Here is a 22,721-nt window from a genome sequence, read left to right as displayed (position 1 = left end):
CCCACACCCACACATACACAAGCTGCTATCTACTATATGTCAATATCCCTTGCATCAAGACTGTTGCCTGCCCATAAAGCAAGTATACATGCCCAGATTCATGTAACGGTAAGGTAAAGGTAAAGGTTCCCCTTGACAATTTTTGTCCAGTCGTGTTGGACTCTAGGGGGCGGTGCTCATCCCCGTTTCCAAGCCATAGAGCCAGCGTTTTGTCCGAAGACAATCTTCCGTGGTCACATGGCCAGTGCGACTTAGACACGGAACGCTGTTACCTTCCCACCAAGGTGGTCCCTATCGATCTACTTGCATTTGCATGCTTTCGAACCGCTAGGTTGGCAGGAGCTGGGACAAGCGACAGGCGCTCACTCCGTCGCATGGATTCGATCTTACAACTGCTTGGTCTTCTGACCCTGCAGCACAGGCTTCTGCGGTTTAGCCCACAGCGCCACCACATCCCCCATGTAACGGTATACCTCCCTATTTACATGTAAGCAGAACAGCAGGCCATAGTTCCATACTCTCCCCTCAATCCAAACTGTGTGTGTCTTGCCCTTTCTTTTCACTTGGTTTAAATTCTTGTGTGTATTATCTTAAAGAAAGCCTTAAGCAAAGTGGGCAGCAGATTATTATGGTCATTAAGTTTATTGTTCATTAGCCACTACAAATATGTGCATTGTCCTTCTCTGTGTTGTATAATAAAGTTTGATTCCAAACACATTTCAGAAATGATTCCTATTCGATAAATATGACTCTTGTAGCCATTGTCTCGAAAAGCACAACTCGGGGTAGATTTGCTTGGATGGAACCCCCTTCTAAGCAGAGCTGGGAAATAGTTACAGATAAGTACTGTAGTAACTAGGAACTCGTTTCTGCTTCTGATAACATGACACTCAACCATAGCAAACAAAACAAGGGGGAACTCACTCTGAAATTTTGGGGTGAGGTGCCTCCCTTCTCAGACCAGAATCCACTCCTGCATGGCATTATGTATGTAAATATAACAAATGATTACTTTGCTGCTTTTGGTGTGCAAATTTAACCATTTAGCAGAGCTTGGAAAAGGTGTTTTATTTTTTTTTTTTTGAATGACAACTCCCAGAGAGTAAGTGTGGTCCATAGTTTTACAATAGTTGCAGGGATATGCCCCACCTTATGGCAAGCTGGAACACTTCAAAGCATGGATGTATGCTGTGAATTGTGCTGTTGAATGAAAAAACAAAACTCCTCATAATTTTAGAAGTTAGCTAACCTTTTGGCAAATGGGAAACAAATTTAAAGAAATTATAACTAAACTGCAGCTAATTATTTTGGAAATAAAATGGCATTTTAATTTTTATTTGAAAATAATAACTTTCTGAGTTCTGCTTTTGAGTGGATGAACACAGGATTTGGTCACCCATACTGTGAGCTTTCCAGCCCTAGGTTGGATTAAAATTCCTTTTACCATTTTGCAGTGTTTGTGTCCTAGGGCTTGTGGCCACCATGAGGAATGAACGATCCATTGGGATATTCCAAACCCAACTTCGTTAGAAGTTTATACAGAGAGATTTGGGTGGCCATTTGTCAGGGATGCTTGTGATACAATGAGCTTCAACAGGATTTTTTTTTTAAAAAATGTAAATTTCTATATCTGGGCAGCAAAAACCAGATGCCAGAACAAGGGAAAAGGACCTAGAAGCTTTAGCAGACCACAAGGTAAACATAAGACAATGGTTTGGTGGAGTGGGAAATAAACAAAGAAAATAAATAAATAAATAAATAAATAAACAAAGAAAGCAAGCAAGAGAAAGAAAGAAAGAAAGAAAGAAAGAAAGAAAGAAAGAAAGAAAGAAAGAAAGAAAGAAAGAAAGAAAGAAAGAAAGAAAGAAAGAAAGAAAAAGAAATATGGCAGTACATCGACAGAAAGATAGTGTCCAGATGAAGTACTACTCTATCTTGCTTTGGTTAGATCTCACCTGGAAGAATGCAATCAGTTCTGGGCACCACCATTTGAGGGTAGGGGCCAGGTGAAATGTACTCAGAAGAAGGTAACCAGCGTGATGTGAGGTCTGGAAACTGAACTGTATTTGAGAGAGCTGGGCATGTCAAGCCTGAGGAAGAGAAGACCAAGGGGCAACAGAACAGCCAACATCTGAAGGGACATCATGCGGAAAATGGCAAAATCTTATTTTCTGTAGGTCCAGAAGACCCAAAGGTATGGGCTGAAACGGCAAGAAACACAGTTGTGACGAAACATTCGGAAAAATATCCTGAGAGTAAGAGATGTTCAACAATGAAACAAGCTCAGTGGCGTAGGCATCTGGCAGCTCATACAGAAAATGTGCCTACAGAATGCCCCCAAGACGTCATAAACGCAGTCCCGCACAGATGTATTGCAACAGCACATGTAGCAAAATGCCGAGACTATCTTCAGAATCCCAAAGGTAAAATACGAGGAAGGGGAAGAAAAGCCCTGCCTGTCATGATCCTCTTGAGTCTTGCCTGCCTTGCTTCTGTGACATCACGAGAGCCTGCCCCCACCTGAGATTGTAGCCCTGAAATCTCAGGGCATGGGTTGTTGCTGCTTTTGCCTTATCGTCCCTGGACAGTTTGTAAGTCTTGAGAATGTTCTTCCCTGAACCAGCAGTCTTTTCTTTTGGCTGCGGGAGGCTCCTAATCACCACAAGGTGGCGCAAGATCTCCTTCTCTTCTCCATCCCGCCTTGTAACCTGAATGCAAACGGTGGGAATGCGGGGAACATTATTTTCTTGAGGGAGGGGGCAGGGAAGATACGCAGGAAAGTAGAAAAAGTAGACAGGAAAGGACCTCCTCGGGTTTCTTAGACCGTCCTTTACCTGCTAGGACTTGTGCTGGCCTTCCTCCCACTTTGATAGCACTTCTTAAGGTTGCTGATGTCACTTCTTTCCCTTTTAAGCGACAGCCATCTTGCCTTGGTGTTCCAGAGATGCAAGGGGGCAGCGGTGGTTCCTGATCTCTCAATCAGCTAGAATTGGGACTTTCACCATCTTTGATCACGGGAAGAAGTAGATCTCAGTTTGGACTGCTTGGGCAGCAGTTTGGTGCAATCCGTTTCTGGGTGACCCGATGATGCATGGGGAAATGCGCTCCAGCCCAACCCTGATCCATGTCCAGGCTGGAACTTTTTGGTCCAGCTGTAGGGCTTCTACTTTAGGGGGGGGGCGGTCAGGCTGGAGCGGTTTCCTGGCAGACCAAAGGGTCACTCTAAGGGAGCTTTCTCTGGTTAAAGCAACCCTTTCTTGTGTGAGGCGTCCCTTTGCACCTTCATTTTCTTAAAACAGAAGTGCGGATATGATTCCTTTACAAAGGAGGAAGTGTGGCCAGACAGTCATTCTGAGTTTTTCAAAGCATTGAAGATTCCCGGGTTTCAAAGCATCCACAAGTAAACATTACCCTTGCTTGCATACGCTGCCTTCTTCTTAGGTGTGTGTGTGTGTTTGTTTTCTGGGGCCACCATGCAGTGCCTCCACAAGTCGGCTCTTCCCCCTCAGGGCACAGTGGGGAATTGAACTCACTGAGGTATCCAGCCTGAATAATGAATAATACTCCAGGATATTTCCCTTGAACATTGTTGCTCTAACTGTCAATCTATTTCTGCACCCACACAACATGATTAACCCTAATTGGTGTGGTTTGTTTTCGCATTCCACTGCCTTGGAATTTTTCCCCTTGCAAACATTTACTTCTGCAAACCTTGGGTTTCCCACAAGATTGATGATACCTATCTTTTAGGTACGGCTGCTGCTGCTTTGGTTATATAAGGATCCACACACAGAGGAGGTGTTTATCATTACTACAGTATATCTCTATGTTGTGAATGCTGTTGGAGGTGACTGGGTACAATTCAGCATATACTGAAGAAGATGCACGTCTTTCCATGGGAAGGAGGAAGTAGAGAGAGTAGGACCTCCTCAGGGTTCCTAGATTGTCCTTTACCTGCTCTGACCTGTGCTGACCTTCCTTCAGCCTAGAGTTCCTGGTTCCACTTACTGTCTTCTCCCATTTCCCATGGGACCACCTCTGGAAGAGGATGGAGGGGACATATTTTCTTGCTCTAGAGAGGTTAAAAGCAAGCCATGGTTTCAACTAGGGACATCTGTCCCTAGTTGATGCAAAACGCCTTCCATGGCAGCCTGTCCTTTAATTCACTGCCATGATTTGCAAAAATAAAAAAATTGCTTGACTCACCTGGGAAGGTGTGTTCCAAGTGAGCACAAACAGCCCCCTTCTTCCTCATCCTTCTTTGCCATTATCCACACCCTCTTACGTGGTGAAGGGACGTGGTGGCGCTGTGGGCTAGACCGCAGAAGCCTGTGCTGCAGGGTCAGAAGACCAAGCAGTCGTAAGATCGAATCCACGCGACGGAGTGAGCGCCCATTGCTTGTCCCAGCTCCCGCCAACCTAGCGGTTCGAAAGCATGCAAATGCGAGTAGATAAATAGGTACCATCTAGGTGGGAAGGTAAACAGCGTTCCGTGTCTAAGTTGCACTGGCCATGTGACCACGGAAGATTGTCTTCAGACAAACGCTGGCTCTATGGCTTGAAGAGCGGGATGCGCGCCGCCCCCTAGAGTCGGACACGACTGGACAAAAATTGTCAAGGGGAACCTTTACCTTTACCTTTACACCCTCTTACCAACCCCTTTCACTGGCATTCAAATCCCCCTTTTAAAAAGTGTTATAGTTGAATTGTCAAGACATGGTAAGAATTTGAATGAATCCTTTATTAGTTGGACAACGAATGAGAAGAATTTTTTTAAAAATTACAAATTGCATTGCAGTTGCGATTCTTACCAGTATCAACAGGAGGCAGACAAAATAAGTAGTGTTCACTCTCACACCACACTCTACTCTGTACATCATCACTGATGTCATCCAGACACAGACCATAACAACCATAAAGAACAAATAGAGGTGGTCACACAAGCCAAAAGTGGGACAAGATAATGTAGGTGGAAATGCTACCAAAAACTCCACAGGCTGTGCTGTCTGAACAAAATATATTGTGTACTCATGCGGAAAGATCGGATCTTTGCACAAATAATGTTAATGTTGTATAGTCAATGGAATAAATATTGAAAGGACAAGGAAGAAACAGGAACAAATTCCAGTACAAAAACCATTCTAGCCACCCCTTTATTTAGTTAGAACTATGTTTCATAGGGAACATAGCCCCTCTCTATGTTAGAACAAACATAGTTCTAACATAGAGAGGGACGTGGTGGCGCTGTGGGTTAAACCACAGAAGCCTTTGTGCTGCAAGGTCAGAAGACCAAGCAGTCGTAAGATCGAATCCATGCGACGGAGTGAGCCCCCGTCGCTTGTCCTAGCTCCTGCCAACCTAGCAGTTCGAAAGTATGCAAATGCAAGTAGATAAATAGGTACCACCTCGGTGGGAAGGTAAATGGTATTCCGTGTCTAGTCGCACTGGCCACGTGACCATGAAGGATTTTCTTCGGACAAATGCTAGCTCTATGGGTTGGAAATGAAGATAAGTACCACCCCTAGAGTCGAACACGACTGGACAACAATTGTCAAGGGGAACCTTTACCTTTACCTTTTACCTATGTTTCATAGCATTGTAGAGTAATGGAGTTTGAAGGGGCCTGTAAGGCTATGGAGTCCAACCTCCTGCTCCTGTTTGAATATTCCTCTTTGATCATGACTATCAGCTTTCTTATTTTCTTTGACTAAGAAGTACCGATGTAACTTTTTCCCCCAAAAGGGCAAGTGTGGTTTGCTTACTATTCTGATTTTCAGGAGCTTAATGCACTCATTAACAAAGCTGCTGTGTGCTACTGTTTGCATGAATAATGAATGCATGGAGCCAAAATGTGTCCCAGTCTCACAACATGCTTTGTGCGTCAAGAAACTGCTTTCTATGTGATGGTCACATAATGTGGCAGTGGCACAGGTTCTCTTTATAGATCTCTTAGTTACACTCTTGTGGTAGGGCTGAGAAGCATGAAGTGACAATCTCAAGAAAATGCTTCAAGTGTGAATTACACTGACTTAAATAGGTACCAGGAATGTAGTTTAGTGGGTAGAATTATTAATACAGTAGTACTCTGTGTAACTTTCATGGAAAGCCAAGCTGGTGGCAAAACTTTCATTGAAAACCTGGTTGCAGAGTATGTTTTAGAGATTTAAAAGCACATCTACACCATGTGCTGCAGCATATAATAATGCCAATTTTTTGCAAACATGCAAAAAAAATCTGATGATAAATACTCAAATAATTCATGAGTAAGTCAGTTTGGAGCAAGAATTTGTGCAGAGTTTTGAATTTCTGGCAAAATTCTCTTTTTGCTATGTACAGAAATACAAAGATTCACAGAGGAGAATAGCTACAAGTTCCCCAGAGTCCACCCTTTTTTAAAATTAACTGGTACTTAAAAATCTCAGTAATTCACTCCAAGACATTTGTAGAAGAAAGAATAAACACCTTTCTTTATTTACAGTTGCTTGAATTTTTTTACTGTACACATACTAATGACCAACTGAACAGATCAACAGCAACAAACAACTGCAATCATTGAATGAACGAGAGAGCTAGAACAATTGGCTTTCTTCGAATTTCAAAAGCAGGATGGAACAACTAGTTAGTGCTGGATAGATAGACAATTGGCTCAGGCCAGGAAAAGTCCCTCCCAGTCTCTCAAACTATGAACACCATGCGAGATTGTATATAAAATTCCAACAAGAATTGCATGATTATTCAACATTTTGCATGATTATTCAACATTTATGCCATGCTGGCAGAATTCTGCAAATCAAGCCGCTTGCTGAGCATATTTGTACATTAGACTTCCTTAATTGGATTATAATTATTCTTTTTTGTTGTTGTTCAAAATATATTTGCCCTTGTCTGTTGGAATCTTTCTACAACTCATTTAAAATGGTGCAATTTTCTTGATTCCAAAGCAAAGATAGATCTACATTCTTGAAGAGTGGGTGCTTCATATTCAAATTGAAAATACACCATGCTTTCTGGTGCTGTTCCTCTGTGCCATGTTTATTTGCTTTCCAAATATATCGCCAAACAAGTGGTATTGCTTTTGCTTGAACAGTTGTGCTTGTTATACATTGAGAGGTTGCCTCTGACCCATGGAGACCCTAGGTATGAGGGATCACTTCAGCGTGCTCTCCTTAATAGCCCTGCTCCACTCTTGCAACCTCAGCTTGAACCGCAAATCCTAATGTATTGGGATGAAACCTATTTTTTTTAATTTTTATTTATTTTATTTATATCCCGCCTATCTGGTCGTGTGAGGACCACTCTAGGCGGCTAATAACATAAGAATAATACAATAAAATACATATAACCATATTACTTAACAAAAAAGAAAGAAAAAAATACTAAACAAAATAGGAAAGCTATAGGGAAGGGAAAAATCATCAGGAGTTATCTGTTGGGAAGGCCTGCCTAAACATCCATGTTTTTAATTGTTTCTTAAAAATACCCAGCGAGGGAGCCGCGCGAATCTCAGGGGTTAGGTTGTTCCAGAGACCAGAAGCCACCGCCGAGAAGACCCGATTTCTAGTCTTTTCCTTCCGGGCCTCCCTCGGCGTTAGGCTCCTCAGCCTCACCTCCTGGCTCGCGCGAGTGACACGGGTAGATCTTGGTGGGAGGAGGCGTTCTGCCAAGTATCGAGGTCCTAAACCATTTAGGGCTTTATACGTAAGCATCAACACTTTGAAGTCGATGCGGAAACGGATGGGCAGCCAATGCAGTGCGGCCAGGGTGGGTGAAATATGTTGGTATCTTCTCACTCCACTGAGTAATCTGGCCGTCGCATTGTGCACCACCTGTAGTTTCCACAGCAGCCTCAAAGGTAGCCCCACGTAGAGCGCATTACAGTGGTCTAATCTTGAGATTACGAGCGCATGCACCAAGGTAGTGAGCGCCCCAACATCAAGGTAGGTTCGCAGCTGGGCTATCCGCCTAAGATGGAAAAAAGGCGGTGCGGACCACAGACGCCACCTGAGATTCCATAGTGAGCGCCGGGTCTAGATGGATCCCCAAGCTGCGAACCCCATCCCTGGCGGGCAGGGTCACCCCCCCCAAAAGTGAGGGAGTTTCCCAAATCCCCTAGAGTTTTAATAGGCTGGTCTGCCTGCCAGTCAGCTAGTATACTCACAGGTACTGCTACAGGTGGAGCAAAGGGGCAAGGGCTCTCATTTGAATAGCCTGACCCACCAATTACCAGAGCTCCACATAAACATGAGGAAAATACACTTTCCCACTGGGCATTTGCATTCCTTGAAGTTCCCCTTCAAGCACGGATGATAATGGTGATCACCCCCACCCCAAGGTACATTATCCTCATTCCTCTCATCATCTCTCAGTCGTTTAGGTCTCTGGCTGTGGAGCCAGAGGTTGAGAGCCTGATTCCCCACTTGTGCCTCCTTGGCAGGGGCTGGACTCAGTGATCCATAGGGTCTCTTCCAGCACTGCAGTTCTATTTTTTTATATTCCCCTACATCCGCCCCCCCCATTCATGTTTACTGTACTTCTATACCTCTTTGTTCCAGAGATTATTTTGGCTCCTAGAGTTCTTCCCTTTGCAGTCAAAGGCCCTTTTTAAAAATTCATGCTTAATTTTTTTTTTATGGCAGTGGGTGCTTCCTTGCCTGCCTTCAAAATGGTTGGTTGGAGAAGGACTATGGGGCCTCCCTCCCTGCTGGAAAAAGTGGGGTGAGGGCAATCCGGAGGCAAGGATTGATTTTACCTTTCCCTATTTAGGAGGACACAGTCATGCTTCTCACCGATTTTGACTTTCCACACTCCCTGGGAGTGCTTCTGCAACAGATGTGCCCACTTTTGCTGAGCCTTGTTGGCACGGTGGTTAAACTGCAGGACTGCTACCAAAACTCTGCTCACAACCTAGGTTCAAACTCCAGGTAGCCAGCTTGAGGTTGACTCAGCCTTCCATCCTTCCCAGGTTGATAAATTGAGTACCCTGCTCACTGGGGGTGGGGGGGTGGGAGGGGGAGGGCAATGTATAGCCTGCATAATTAAATTATAGACCACCCAAAGAGAGCTTTAAGTGCTATGGTGCAGTACAGAAGCAACACGGTTTGCTTTGCTTTGCTCTGGCTGGATTATCCTTTTCTGCTACACAACGCACTGTTCCTACTTGCTGTTCTTGCAGCTGTTGGGTCTATTTGCCTAAATGTATCCTTCCTTTGCCACTTTCGCTTCCCCTGGCAACCTATAAAGCATAGAAGCAAAGAGCCGTCAGCTGTGGAGGGACATTGAACACTTTAAAGGGTCAAAGCAACAGGAAGCAAAGTCTCTCTCAGTCTCCCTTTGAGAGAAAGATCCCGTGTCTTTAGTGTCTGCTCCAGCATGGGGGTGGGTGTCGAATCAGATCAATCTGGACAAACTGCAGGCTCTCAGCAGATAAAGAGGAACAATAGGGGTAAGACAAGGTAGTACAAATGGCCCGGGCCTTAAGAATGCTTTTCTTTATCATTATCACATCATCACAGGGAAATAATGCTGCCATCTGAAGCCTGGATGCTTGAAAGTCAGCTCCATATATAACATGTGGAATGAATGCAAAGAAAAAAAATATGTTATTGGGGGAATATGTTTGGCATCCTTCAGTCTCGAGAGACTGTGGTAACGTATTCTGTATGGAGGACTTGGAACACCATCTAGAGTGGCTGAGAAGGCCAATTCGAGAGTGACAATCCCTTCCCCACTGAAGACAAATACAATCTGCCCCCTGTCCAGCTCCCTGATTTTCCTGGTTTCAGGACTGCCTCTTTGCCTCGGCCTGCTGGACAAGGGTTTCTTCAAATTGGGAGAGGCCGTGATGTACCGCCTGCCTCCAGGCTGAACGCTCAGATGTCAGGGTTTCCCATCTGTTGAGGTCCATTCCTAAAGCCTTCAGATCCAGCTTGCAGATATCATTGTATCGCAGTTGTGGTCTCCTTCTGGGGCGGTTTCCCTGCACTAATTCTCCATATAGGAGATCTTTTGGAATCCGACCATCAGCCATTCTCACAACATGCCCAAGCCAATGTAGATGTCGCTGTTTCAGTAATGTAGACATGCTAAAAATTCCAGCTCATTCTAGGACTACTCTATTGAGAACTTTGTCCTGCCAGGTGATACCAAAAATCCGTCGGAGGCAACGAATATGGAAGGTGTTCAGCTTCCTCTCCTGCCGTGCACAAAGAGTCCAGGACGCACTGCAGTACAGGAGTGTGCTCAGGACACAGGCTTTATAGACCTGGATCTTGCTATATGCCGTCAGCTTCTTATTGAGCCATACTCTCTCTGTGAGTCTTGAGAACATGGTAGCTGCTTTGCCAATGCGTTTATCCAGCTCAACGTCTAGGGACAGAGTGTCAGATTGGGGGAAGTGTCCCTATACGTACTTTGCTTACTCCCCCTTAGCAATCTAACATGACAAAGATCATCCTTTTTCCCCCACCTCCAAAAGGAGGATTATGATTTGTGCCATTAACTCTTCCCATTCCCCCCCCAGTGCTTCCATAGAGTGTTTTACTAGTTTGAAAGAAAAGAAAAAGTATTCTTCCATATAATCATTACTAACTTCTGAAAAGGCAGCAGAACTGAAGTCCTGCCAAGTTCTTCCCTGGCTGTGATGCAGACCTGCCAAATTTGCTCCTAGGTTTGTTTCTGACCTACTTAGGAAAGGGGTCCAGCCGGTGGGAGACATGGGATAACACCTTCGCCTCTAACTGCAGTGCTGAAGTCCACCCGCCAGATCCAGGTGCAAAGCAGTGGTGGAGGAAGGCAGACGCAGAGCTCGGGAACAAGATGCACGATGAATCCTGGAATTTGATTTGTATACACAAAAACAAACATCCTCCTATGCTGGCTTTTAATTTTTTTTTTAACATTCCAGTGTAGGATGGAAGGAAAAACTTTTTTTTGCTCAGTCATCAGGAATCATTGCTGTGATCATCACATTGTTTGAAGAATCTATTTTATCTCAACTGATTTCATTGAGAAATTCACTGGCCGGCTTTGCCTTCAATGGAAATTAAATAGAATCTAGAAATTATTTCCAAATCTGCATATACAGACATAGATTTGCATATGCACTTTTTTTGTGGATTCATGCCCCAGCACTTCTAACCACTTGGCAAATCCTGTTCTGATGGCTTTTTTGACCTAGTTTCTCACCTTGGTTCTTCCAAGAGAGTTGATATTTTTGAAACCAAACCTTTGTACCTTTATTTGACTTGGCGCCTGTTCAGTATTCAAGGGGCAGCTCCTTACTCGGTTGTACTACCTTTTAGTAGAACTAGATAAGGAATCACTCCTTGAATGAAAGAAGCTGTCCTGATCTATTTTCCTCTGTATGTGCGCCTCATATAAGTGTGCACCCACATATACACGTATGGGCAAACCTGCTGCAATTCTTAAGTGTATTTTGTTTCTTTAGTTTTTTCCCCTCTAATAGAAGGGAGGAAAACTATCTACAACAGCACCCCTCCCCTTTCCTGTGTGAGTGTTGTTGGAAGCAAGGAAGAAAGGATGAGTAAAGTGAGGTTGTTTAATTCAAAACAAGCCGTGTAAAAAGGGTGGGACATAAGAGAAATATAAACCAAAGCATATCCGACTGCCCTGATCTTACCATTATGCATGATGAGTCTGTGACACTGGTCACAGTTTCTAAGAGATGGTTACCAGATGCTCCAGGATTGACCCCTTCAGTCATGCACTTTGCCCTGCACTGTTTCAGATACCCCCGTTGCCCTTCAGGTGTGATAGTGGATGGTCTTCTGTCTTCAGTATTGATGAAAAATTAAACTGCCAGCCCATTGACTTTTGTACATGGGTTAGGAAGGGCACCATTTCTTCAGGAAGTAAAACATCTTGAGGTGATCCTCATGTCTGGTGAGAGTGATTGGAAACCATCTACAGTTAAACCATTTCTGACAAATGGCTACCCTCCAACTTCTGTTTTAAAATCTCTGACCAAGGAAAGTGAAATCCATGGCAACCTCTGAAAAGCTAAAAATCCCCAATACATATATGAAAAAGACAAACAATGAGATATGAAAACCACAGTAAGAAAAATAACACAACAAGGACCCTTCAAAATAAACACAGAGATAACATGTCAAACAACATTGGACTATAAAAACGATTTGACAGGATGTAGCGTTAATTTAACACCAACATTCACGCTTAAATAGCCCTGCAATATCTCTATTTCTGTTATTGTTAATGATTCATTGTTTTATAGATAAGTCTACCCAATGGATTATTGTTTATGCATAGCATAAACAGATATGTAGATGAATATGTAGATGAAGGAAATCAACCCTGAGTGCTCACTGAAAGGATAGATCCTGAAGCTGAGGCTCCAGTACTTTGGCCATATCATGAGAAGAGAAGACCCTGATGTTAGGAAAGCGTGAAGGCAGGAGGAGAATGGGGTGACAGAGGACGAGATGGTTGAACAGTGTCGTCGAAGGTACCAACATGAATTTGACCAGTGGAAACCAGGAGGACCTGGCGTGCTCTGGTCCATGGGGTCACAAATAGTCGGACACGACTTAACAATTAAACAACAACAATATACATGAACCCTAAATTTTAGAACTTGTGAATTATTAGAGGCTTAATCTAATCTCTTTTATATTGTATTGTACTGCGTTGATTTTATATTGTGTATTATGCAAAGGCCTGTGTGCTATGCAATAAACTGAATTCATTCATTCATTTATTTGTTTGGCCTAAGGGGAAAAAAATCTGAGCCCCCACCCAAGACATTTTCTTATGTCTTCAGGTTGGATGTAAAAAATAATAATAAAAGGAGTGGAGATTAACTGAAAGTGTGGTTTTAGTCATATCAGAGTGTTACATTTAAAGAAGTGCAGATGGGATTGTGTCTCTTGTTCTTCAGAGCCTAAAATGAACATCAGTCAAACACATACTCACTCCAAAGTGACACCTACATCAATTCCAGTCAGCTCAGACTGGTAAGCATTAATGAGATGCTACTTACTCTTGGGCCTCTCTGAGATTAAGACAAATGTCCTTGGCTTAAACTTGTGTAAAGAAAGCAAAATCCGAGCTAACAGAAAGCACTAGAATTTAATTTTAAAAGGATCTGGTGCCACTGATGGTATCATCGGGGTAACTACTGTCATCTTGGGTGATATTACTTGTTAACATTATGACAAAATGTATTTTAAAAAGAAGAAAAGGCATATGAGACCTTCAAAACTTGGCCAAAGAGCCCGAAAAACCCACAACAACTATTAGACCCTCAAATGTTTGTGTGTAGTCCAAAATGCCTTCATTTGGTTACTTAAGTCACAAATTCTTCCTTCTTTCTTGAACCTGAACTTCTCTGTTTCTTAAAAGCACTTTCATAATCTGGTACTAGAAGGAAGTTGTCTCAATTACATCAGAGGGTTTTTCTTATTATTATGGTAATCATGCAAATCCCTAAGTGAAGTACTGTATGTCTTGTAGAACTTAACAGAGCTTACTTCTGAATAGGTAGGTATAGGACTGCCCTGCAGTTTCATTTTACAGTTTCTATAATGTTGTGTTAAAATACATAATTCTAGCAGTGATCATTCTTTACAGTGCAGAGCTATAACAACATAAAGAAAGGTATCTGGCTTTTGTAATGATTCACGTTAACTCCAATGGTCTTTTGAACATCTTAAGTACCAGATACATTTTCCCTTTTCAGGTTAAAGTATTTTAGGACTGAATATGAGAATGTGTGCTTGCATTTCTGAAGGCAGCTCCTGTCGTTCTGCCAACTCCTGCGACATTGCTGGAACCAGTCGTATTGGCTCTTGCCTTTCCATTGGACCATTTCAGCAATGTGGAGAGGGGGGATCTGCTACTTGGGTAACAGCTTATCCTCCATATTACTTTATCCGGGCTTCATGCTCTGGAGAGGACACTCCTCAGTTCAGAGCATGTTACCATAGTCTCTCAAGACTGAAGGATGCCTATATTTCATGGGTCTTTTTTTGAAAGAGAACAACAACAATAAAAACAACTATTGCTTTGCCAAATAAAATGTCCTCCAACAATATCAGGATTTGTGCCATGTAGATCCAAATTATCCCTGAACTGGAACAAAGTATAGTCAGATACTGGCGTTCATGTAATCAATTTCTAAGCTGAACATTTTCTAATGTAATTGGCAATTTCATTAATGTTTTAAATTTGTGTGTGTGTGTGTGTGTTCAAGATCTGCATTGGCCGGCTTGATGAACAATCTTAAATTAAGGCAAAGAAAGGGTAGGGGTCAGAAGATAAGAGACTACAAGAGAGAAAAGGAAAAGCAAGAGAAGCATTTTTGTTTTGCAGGTGTTGTTAGTAAGAAATTAGATCCCCCAAATTCTTGCAGCTACTTCCTTCTCTCCAAAGTACAAAACAGGGACACGGGGGTGGGGGGAGGAGTAAAATCATGGCAGAGATTTTTTGCATCTTCTTTAAGGTAAGGCTTTTAGTGTAATAATGTAACACAAGTTTAAATATCAATTTCAGCTTGTGTTACAGACTATTTTCAGAATAAATTGAATTTATTTGGATTTTTCTAAAAATCATATTAACAATTAATTTTATTTGCAACCATTTCCCCTTCATTTTCCAGTCTCTGGTTACAGCTACAGGTTGGTGACCTCCAGTTTACAATTCTGTCTCCAGTCCCAGCGTAACAGACACCTATAGAAAGTTTCTGGAGGTGTGTGCATGTGTCCATGCACAAGGTAAGCATTCCCACAGAAGGAATAAAAGTTACCGTAGCTTCAGTTTTACCTCAAAATGGTGTCCAGGCTATCTGTGAACTCCATGCAAAGACTGGAGTGGTGACTGGTGGGGATCTCTACAGGAAGGAGAAAAATTGACTGACAGTCAGGACACCCTGGGAGACTTGCAACCACTGTTTGCAGCAACAAACACTCCCACCCATACCTCCAGAGAGGCCTAGCCCTAAGGAAGGAAGGCCTCCAGGAAACCAGGTGCATCCAAAGCAGCTTAAATTTTTTTAACAACACATCGATCGATTACAGCGATCTCACCCCAACTACCTCACCCCCAGCTTGTTTCCAAGCTTCTTTGCTAGCAGGATTTGATTTCCAGCACCTAGAAAGGTGACCAATACGGAAAATAGATCCCTAAGGTTCTTCAGAGCCGTTAGCCCAGATTTGCAGCCAGAAGAAAATGAGTTGAACATCTACAGAGGACCGTAGGTCACATCCATGGCTCTACCACATGAGGAAGGCTACTGGCTGAGAGTGAACAAGGGAGAATAATACTTGATGTGAAGCCAAAGGCTTGGTTAGTTTAGACTAATTTTCACACAATATAACCATTAAATGTAGGAGAATTAGTGTTGTTTGTGTGTGTTTAGTTGTCCTCTTCAGAAAACGGGATGCAATGTTAGCGATGATGCAAGAGAGCCACTAGGTGGCAGTAAGTAGGCAAAGAGGCCATTGGCTAGAGAAGATGGGATGAGTAAAAAAGTCTGTTTTCCTTAAACATTGTGTCCTCCTCCTGGCTATCTGGTAACTCCAAATTTACTTATAGTTACTCTTTGAAAATACAGTACTTTGAAATCAAGTGTTCTGGCAGAGACGTCTCAAGACGGATTTTGCTGCATGACAGTAAATAGCATTTCCTGCTCACAGCACCAAAAAGACAGCCAAGTTATTTTAACACATGAAGCAGAATAATCCTCAAGTTCCTCTCACTCTACTTGGCAGTAAAAATACAGTAGCAACAAAGGAAATGCCCTGTTTCCCCCCAAAAAAGAGACCTAACCTGAAAATAAGCCTGGGTACAATTTTTCAGGATGCTCGTAATATAAGCCCTACCCCAAAAATAAGTCTCAGTTAAGTGAAACCCTGCCCTCCACCATTGTGCAGAAACAAGAAGAAGATGACATGACTGTATTTGAATAAATGTAGATTGTTGTACATGAAAAAGGAATTAAGTATCCCCTGAAAATAAGCTCTAAAGTGTTTTTTGGAGCAAAAATTAGTATAAGACCCTGTCTTATTTTCATGGAAACACAGTAACTAACAATGTCCTGCTCTTTCTGGACACACAAAGTCTGCTAATGGTAAGGCTGGCCCACATTTTTGGTACAATGCACTGTTCCACTTTGCACAATGCGCTACAACACATCTGCTTAGCTTGGCATTATTGTAGAGCAGAAAAAACTGTTCCTTTTCCTGCTAGCACATCATTATTTGTGGGTTTTACAACTTTATCATTGAAACAATCTACAGCTAATCTCTTCCTGTGCTGCTTCCTGTAACTCATTCCTTTTGCAATAAAATAAACTCTTTCGATGCACAGAAGAGTCAGTTAAGTACAATAATAAAATAATATGATCTGCTTATCAGTTGGGACAGTCCTAAGAGCACATTTCTGTCTCCACAGACATAAACACTAAAAGCTAATTCCGTTCGATCTATTTCTGGCAAGTGGCATGGTGGAGAAGATGAAAACAACATTTTATTGGTGGATTCCCTTGTTTTTTTTAAAAGACTGAGATGACCATAAAATGCTTATTTCTGTCAGACAGAAACAGTTGTCAAAATTCTACATTTGATAATACTTTAATTAGAAAGGGCACACAAAACACTGAATATGCTTTTAACTTAAACTCTTCATCAGGCTGCTTATCACGCAAAGCAGAGGCTAGGAGAACTAGAAGATATTTTAAAAAGTACATGAAACATGGGTTCATGAGGTAGCTATTCAATATGTATCAAGACCGCGGTCTCTAGACAGATTGCGTATTGAGCTGAATTAGTCACTAATAGATGCTGCATTTCGCAAGATACATCCAGGATTCAGAGACAAAGCAACAATGGGTGATCCCATGTGTAGCTCTACTAGGCAAAAAAGGATGATCAGAGGACTGGAAACGAAGCCCTATAACAAAAGACAGAATGAACTGGGCATGTTTATCCTTGGGAAAAGAAAGCAGAGGGGAGACATGATAGCCCTTTTCAAATACAGTACTTGAAAGGCTGTCATACAGAGGAGGGGCAGGATCTGTTCTCGACCATCCCAAAGTGCAGGACATGCAACAATGGGATCAAGTTACAGGAAGCCAGAGTTAGTCTGAATGTCAGGAAAAACTTCCTAACTGTTAGAGCTGTATGACAATGGAACCAATTATCTGGGAAGGTGGTGAGTGCTCCAAAACTGGAGGCATTAAAGAGAAAATTGGACAACCATATGTTAGATCTTCTATTAACCCATTTATCACTACAGAAAGATTCTTTTGTACGCTGTTGGCTTTCCCAGCTGCTCCAGCAAAAGCCAGTGCACAGTGAAATTAGCTCCCAACCTAGCTGACACTTAAGAGTGCTCCCGCAACCATCAATTGAGCCAGGGTAGTTTGCTTTGTCCCACACATCAGGGGGAGAGCTATGCCTTCACTATTGGTCAGACTTGCTGGGATGGATGAAAACATTACAGTATTTGCACTAGAAATCTACAGGTCCCCAATGCCCTGTTTTTAATATATCCCAGTTAAAGCAAGAACAATTTTGAATATTAGTACTGTATATTTCTATGACCTTTTAGAAGAACCCCAGTGTCTTTCCTTTCCAATGACTACCTGGATATCAATTTTTATTATTATGGTGTCACTTTATAATTCATTTAGAAATTTCTATTACTCTCACACAGAAATGCCTAATTCTAAATTTTTTGTCCTTCTATTTCATTTGATCCATGCCTTTTTTGAGACACAGGGAGTTGACAAATGGACAGGTTTTTTGCACAAATACATTTTATTATGTTTTCATTGGTTATCATTAATAGAGTTAAAGCTGAATGAAAATAACCTGAGAACACTGCTAACACATTAAAAAGTGAATGTTTTTGCATAGTACCTTGAGAGTGGAGAATTTTCAGGGCAGTATATGTGTGTGTGTGTGTATGTATATATATATTACAAGCAAGTGAACAAAACCTTAAAATATGTAGCTCTGAATAGTACCTATATGGGCTGTGGAATTTGAATTTGCTCAGTCTGCACAAGTAATCTACTTGTGGATTACTAGGATGAGAATTTCCATGACATGTCATATTTTTCTGCAATCTATGTTTGCATGTATAAGTAAGTTTAAGCATGTTTCTGAATAATCTGGTGAAGATTACATTGTTTTTATTTTGCCTGAAAAGCCATATTTTGACCTTTTAAAAGTGTTATGTCATATTTCTGCTCACTTTCTAAATAAATGTTATATTTGGTCATATTTTGGTCATTGGCAACCCTCCTGATTAGCCAGCAAATGATGTGAGGCAGATGGGTAGTTTTGAGGCTGCCTGACTCACCTAACTGGCTGTAGAAGCTGAAGGAAAGGTGTGTGGTTTCAATAGATGAAATAAGTGATGCTATGAAGTATGAGAAGCCTGGTCAAGTATTTCATTTAACATGTGAAACTCTATAAAAAGTAAATAATTCAACTATTGCTATGTTCTTCAATGATTCTATGACACTACTCTGGCCAGATGATATAAAAAGGGGAAACATCTTCCTCTTTGTAACAGATGTCACTTCATACATGACTAACACAGCCAAAGGTCTTTATCAAAAAATGATAATATCACATGACTTGCACATGGTTTGCTCAGAGTGGCTGAAGAGATTCAAAGCAACTTTCCAATGTAGGTAAAGTAATTTCAAATGGGAAAAATTGTTAATTAAATAGCTCCACTTCAAGCACAAAAGTTCAAAGAAATTGCTCCTACTTTGGCTCTCCCTCTCCAACCTATTGTGATGTGCTGGGAGACTTGGCTGGATGAGGCTATGCATCATTCCACAAATTATATTCCTTGCAGCAGATAAAGAATTTTGCTGTTGTGAATGTTCCTCCATCAAAACTTGCAAGATTCTTTTTCTGAATCCTTGGCTAGAAGCTTGGCAAATATAAAATGAATTATCAAGAGCAATCACCCACCTTGAAATTGTAGGAATGGAGCTTAGTGATGCACTGAAAATTGTGAAACAAACTGAGGGTAATTTAAAATGAGCAAAGGGGAAAGTGGCTGAAAAAATCAGTGATAAACTGCAAAGAATGCTACAATCTAATCTAGATTATTCAACTCTTTGCAAAACAAGTAACATTCTAAAATGGATTTGAAGCAAAATTTGATGACTTTGAGCTGAAATTTTCTCACATGTGTTGGCTTTTTTCAAATTTGTTCTTATAAACTCTTATGATGTCAAATGGAGTTTCTCTAGACACAAGAACATACTGACAGACAACAGAAGTACTTCTGAGTTTGAAAACCTCAAAATGCATGTGACTGTCTAGTGTAATTCTGCTGTTGACAAAAACTAATTCAGATACAACCATTTTACTCTCAAAAAGTTTATTTGGTTCCTTCAATACTAGCACTTCTGCGGTGGAAGTGAAAAAGAATAAATCCTTTAACTTTTATGTGTGTGTAAAAGCACAGATTTTTAAAAACTGGTTGCTAATTAAAAATTGTAAAGTCATATTTTTGGCTTAATTGGTCACATTTAAATGATTCTACGGTCATAAATGCTTGCATATTTTTGACATTCTTAGGTCATAGCAATCCTTGCCTATGGATTACTATAGGGCAGTGTCAATGTGGATGGGGAAAATGTGGATCCACTAGTAAATCCCTGCCTAAACTTCAGAGATAGGGACTCAAGTCAGAGGACTTGCTGTCAAGTAGGACTTAAATTGCACCGGCAACTTGACTTGGACTCAACTTGGGTCCCCCCCCCCCCAATGAATCAGACTTGACTCTTGACTTGGAACCCACCTCCTTTTTTTCTGGTGGAAAAAGCTTATTTTTAATAGGAACTTGGTACTTGGTACCAAATACCTGGCTTCAGACTTGGTACCAAAGATTCGCACCCGGACTTGGGACACGGACCTAAAGACTTGTCAACATCCTTGTTGTCCTACTCAACTTGAGAAAGCAACAAAATTAGTTCCCTGACATGGTATTGCAGACACAAAGGAAGAGTGTGTGTGTGTGTGTGTGTGTGTGTGTGTGTGTGTGTGTGTGTGAGAGAGAGAGAGAGAGAGAGAGAGAGAGAGAGAGAGAGAGAGAGAGAGGGTAAGCAAAGCCTGATTGTTTTGTGAAGGCCCCTTAGTCATGCTTAATTTTGGTACTCAAACAAAACTTCCTTTAGTACCTAGATCTAGCTGGTAGATCTTCCAGGCCAGAAGTCTGACCATTCTTTGTCCCTTAAATTTCAGTAACTGTGAACTGGTTAAGCCGTAGTGGTCATAATGGCGGAAGAGAATTTGGGAGGCCTAGGTTTAAATACCCAGACAGCCATTAAATTTATAGGGTGTTGTTATGTCAGCCTGGTTTACCACAGGTAGGATTGTTTGTGAAGAGGAAGAGAGAGCTCCCTGCCTTCTCTTTTGCCCATTTGAGATCAAGTGGGATATCCATGCAATACACAGCATACAAGTGAGGAAATCGTAATTTAGCTCTCCAGGAAGATCCCCTTTAAATTAAAGTTTTCAGAGGGCAGCTACCAGGTTGACTGTTTTGTCGTCTCCTCTAAGCAGAAGAATCAGCACTCCAGAGTCCAGAATAAAGGGGAGCGGCAGGCAGAATTAGAAAGGGCCTGGGAGGGCATAAGAAGGGACGAAGAAGTCCAGGAAGAGCAAAGAGGTGAGAGCGGCGGGAGGCCGGTGGGGCGGAAGGAGAGGAGGCTGCGCAGGGCGACTGGGGGGTCCCTGAACAACGGGCACAGGAAAACACACTCCAGGCGTGAGAGGGCGGGAGGATTTCGCGCGTGTTCTTCAGGATCCCTCGGAGTGCCCGGGACGCGCCCGCTGCTCCTCCTCACCGCCTTCGCCGCGCAGGGACCGGCTGCCGGCCAGAGGCTGCGAAGGGGCGGCGAGGCGGGCCGGGGAGGGCACAGAAAGGCATCGTCCGTGCCAAGGAAGGGGCCGCCGGAGGACGGGCGAGGAGCGGATTTTCTGGAGGAGGAATTCTCGCCGGCTGACCTCCAGTTCTCTTCGCCCACCCCAAGACCGCCCCCCCACCCCCACCCTAGGAGAAGCCAAGACGGGCCGCCGAGGAGCTCAGGCGCGGACTTTTCCTCTCCTGGCCCCTCTGTCTTCCCCGCCACCTGTCAGCCCAGCCCAGCCTAGCCTTGCGCCTTTCTCCCTTTCAGCCTCCCCCCCCCTCACCTTCCTCCTCTGGCGGCCCCTCTTCTCCTCGCCCCCCTCCCAACCCTTCTCGCCTTCTGGTCTCCTCAGTCACCTGCCCCCCCCGCCAATCCCAGTCCCTCCCTCCCACCTCCCCCCTTCTTTCTCGTCCTTCCCATCCTCTCCTGGACATCCAGCCCCCCCTCGTTTTCCCGCCCACTCCCCCGCTTCCCATCCGCCCCCCCTTTTGCTGCCCTTCCGTCCGCCGGCGGCCGCTGTTTTCGGTCTCCCTCCACGCCCCCCCATAGGTCCCCCTCCCTCTCGTCCCCCCTCCCCCCCACCCGCGGCTAAAATATCTGGGCAGGGATTGGCTGCTAGCCGAGCCCCCCCCCCGGCGAAGAGGGAGAGGGAGAGGCCGACGGCGTGGCAGGCACGGGGTGGGGTGGGGGCTGCCGGCGGTGGCGACGACCGGAGGGGCGCCGGTGGGTGGGAGCGTCTGTCGTCGGTCGCCTCCGGCGGGGCTGAGGCGGCAGGGAGCCGGCACCGAGCGGAGAGGCGTCTCCTCCCTTCTCCTCCCGGTCCCGGCCGAGTCAAGCCACCTGCTCGACCGCCATGCCTGCGGAAAGCAACGAGCCCGACTGCCTCCTCAGCTACCAGGTGAGCCGGGAGGGGAAGGGAGGGGAGCGCAGAGCAAAGCAGGGCAGGGTCGCCCCCTCTTCCTCCTCCTCCTCCTCTTCCTCCTCTTCCTCCTGAAGGGAAGGACGGCGCGGGGCTGAGGCGCTGGAGAAGGCGGTGGCGTTGCGCCGGCCCGGGGCCGCTGGGGCTCCGGCTGGTGCCGCAATGTCACCTTCACGGGGGCTCAGCCCCGGGCGGGGGCGGCTCTCGGCCCCACGATGCCGCCTCCTCCGCCTCCGCCGTTTCTTCTTCTCCTTCTGCTTCTTGCGGGCGCTCTGCTCACTGCGGCAACCGAGCCTTTGGCCGAGCGCAGAGCGAAAGGAAGCCCGGCCGCTGCTGCCGCCGCTGCGAAAAGGAGGATGAATCGGCGGCGGCTGGCGGTCCAGGGCCACCCCACCTGACCCCACATCCCACCATCCCACCCGCCGTGCTTGAGGAGAAGGGGAGCGGGTGGGGAGAGATGCACCCCTCGAGGGGATGGGAGTTTTTTTTTTTGCGGGGGGGGGGGAAGAAAGAAAGAAAGAAAGGGGAATCGCTCCCTCGCCTTCCAGAAGGAGAGCTCTTTGGTTCTAGGTGGTAAGCCGGCAGGGCGCGGAACAGGGATCTGATCTCGCTGTCAAGCCATCTCTCTGTGGAAGAAAGGATGGTTGCGTTCTGTCAACGGCGTCTTATGTTTTCTGGAGAGGGCCCCACGATCTTTCGGGGGCTGATGGATGCTTGATTTCGTTGGGGACCGGCGGTGTTTCAGGTGCGCGGAGAGAGCCGTTCTGCGGGTCTTTCAAGCAGTCTCTTCACCTCCAGGATGCTGTCCCCCCCCCCCGCCCCGGAGGTCCGTCCACACTGGCGTCATCTCCCACCCGCCCCTCCAACCCTGCCGGATATGTGTAG

The 22,721-nt window shown here is 44.2% G+C and overlaps 1 protein-coding gene across 1 annotated transcript in view; it reads left to right on the top strand.

Moving 5' to 3' along the window:
• The first annotated feature begins 21,639 nt into the window (after positions 1-21,639).
• SLC4A8 (solute carrier family 4 member 8) overlaps positions 21,640-22,721 on the top strand; it is a 119,034-nt gene continuing 117,952 nt past the window's right edge. The window contains exon 1 of the mRNA XM_072991060.2: positions 21,640-21,815. Within this exon, the coding sequence (XP_072847161.2) occupies positions 21,771-21,815 (45 nt within the window). The 5' untranslated portion in view covers positions 21,640-21,770. The remainder of the gene's footprint in view (positions 21,816-22,721) is intronic.

This window comes from Pogona vitticeps, chromosome 2 (assembly GCF_051106095.1).
Source record: "Pogona vitticeps strain Pit_001003342236 chromosome 2, PviZW2.1, whole genome shotgun sequence".
Lineage (NCBI taxonomy): Eukaryota > Metazoa > Chordata > Lepidosauria > Squamata > Agamidae > Pogona > Pogona vitticeps.
This window is presented reverse-complemented; position numbering and strand designations above follow the sequence as displayed.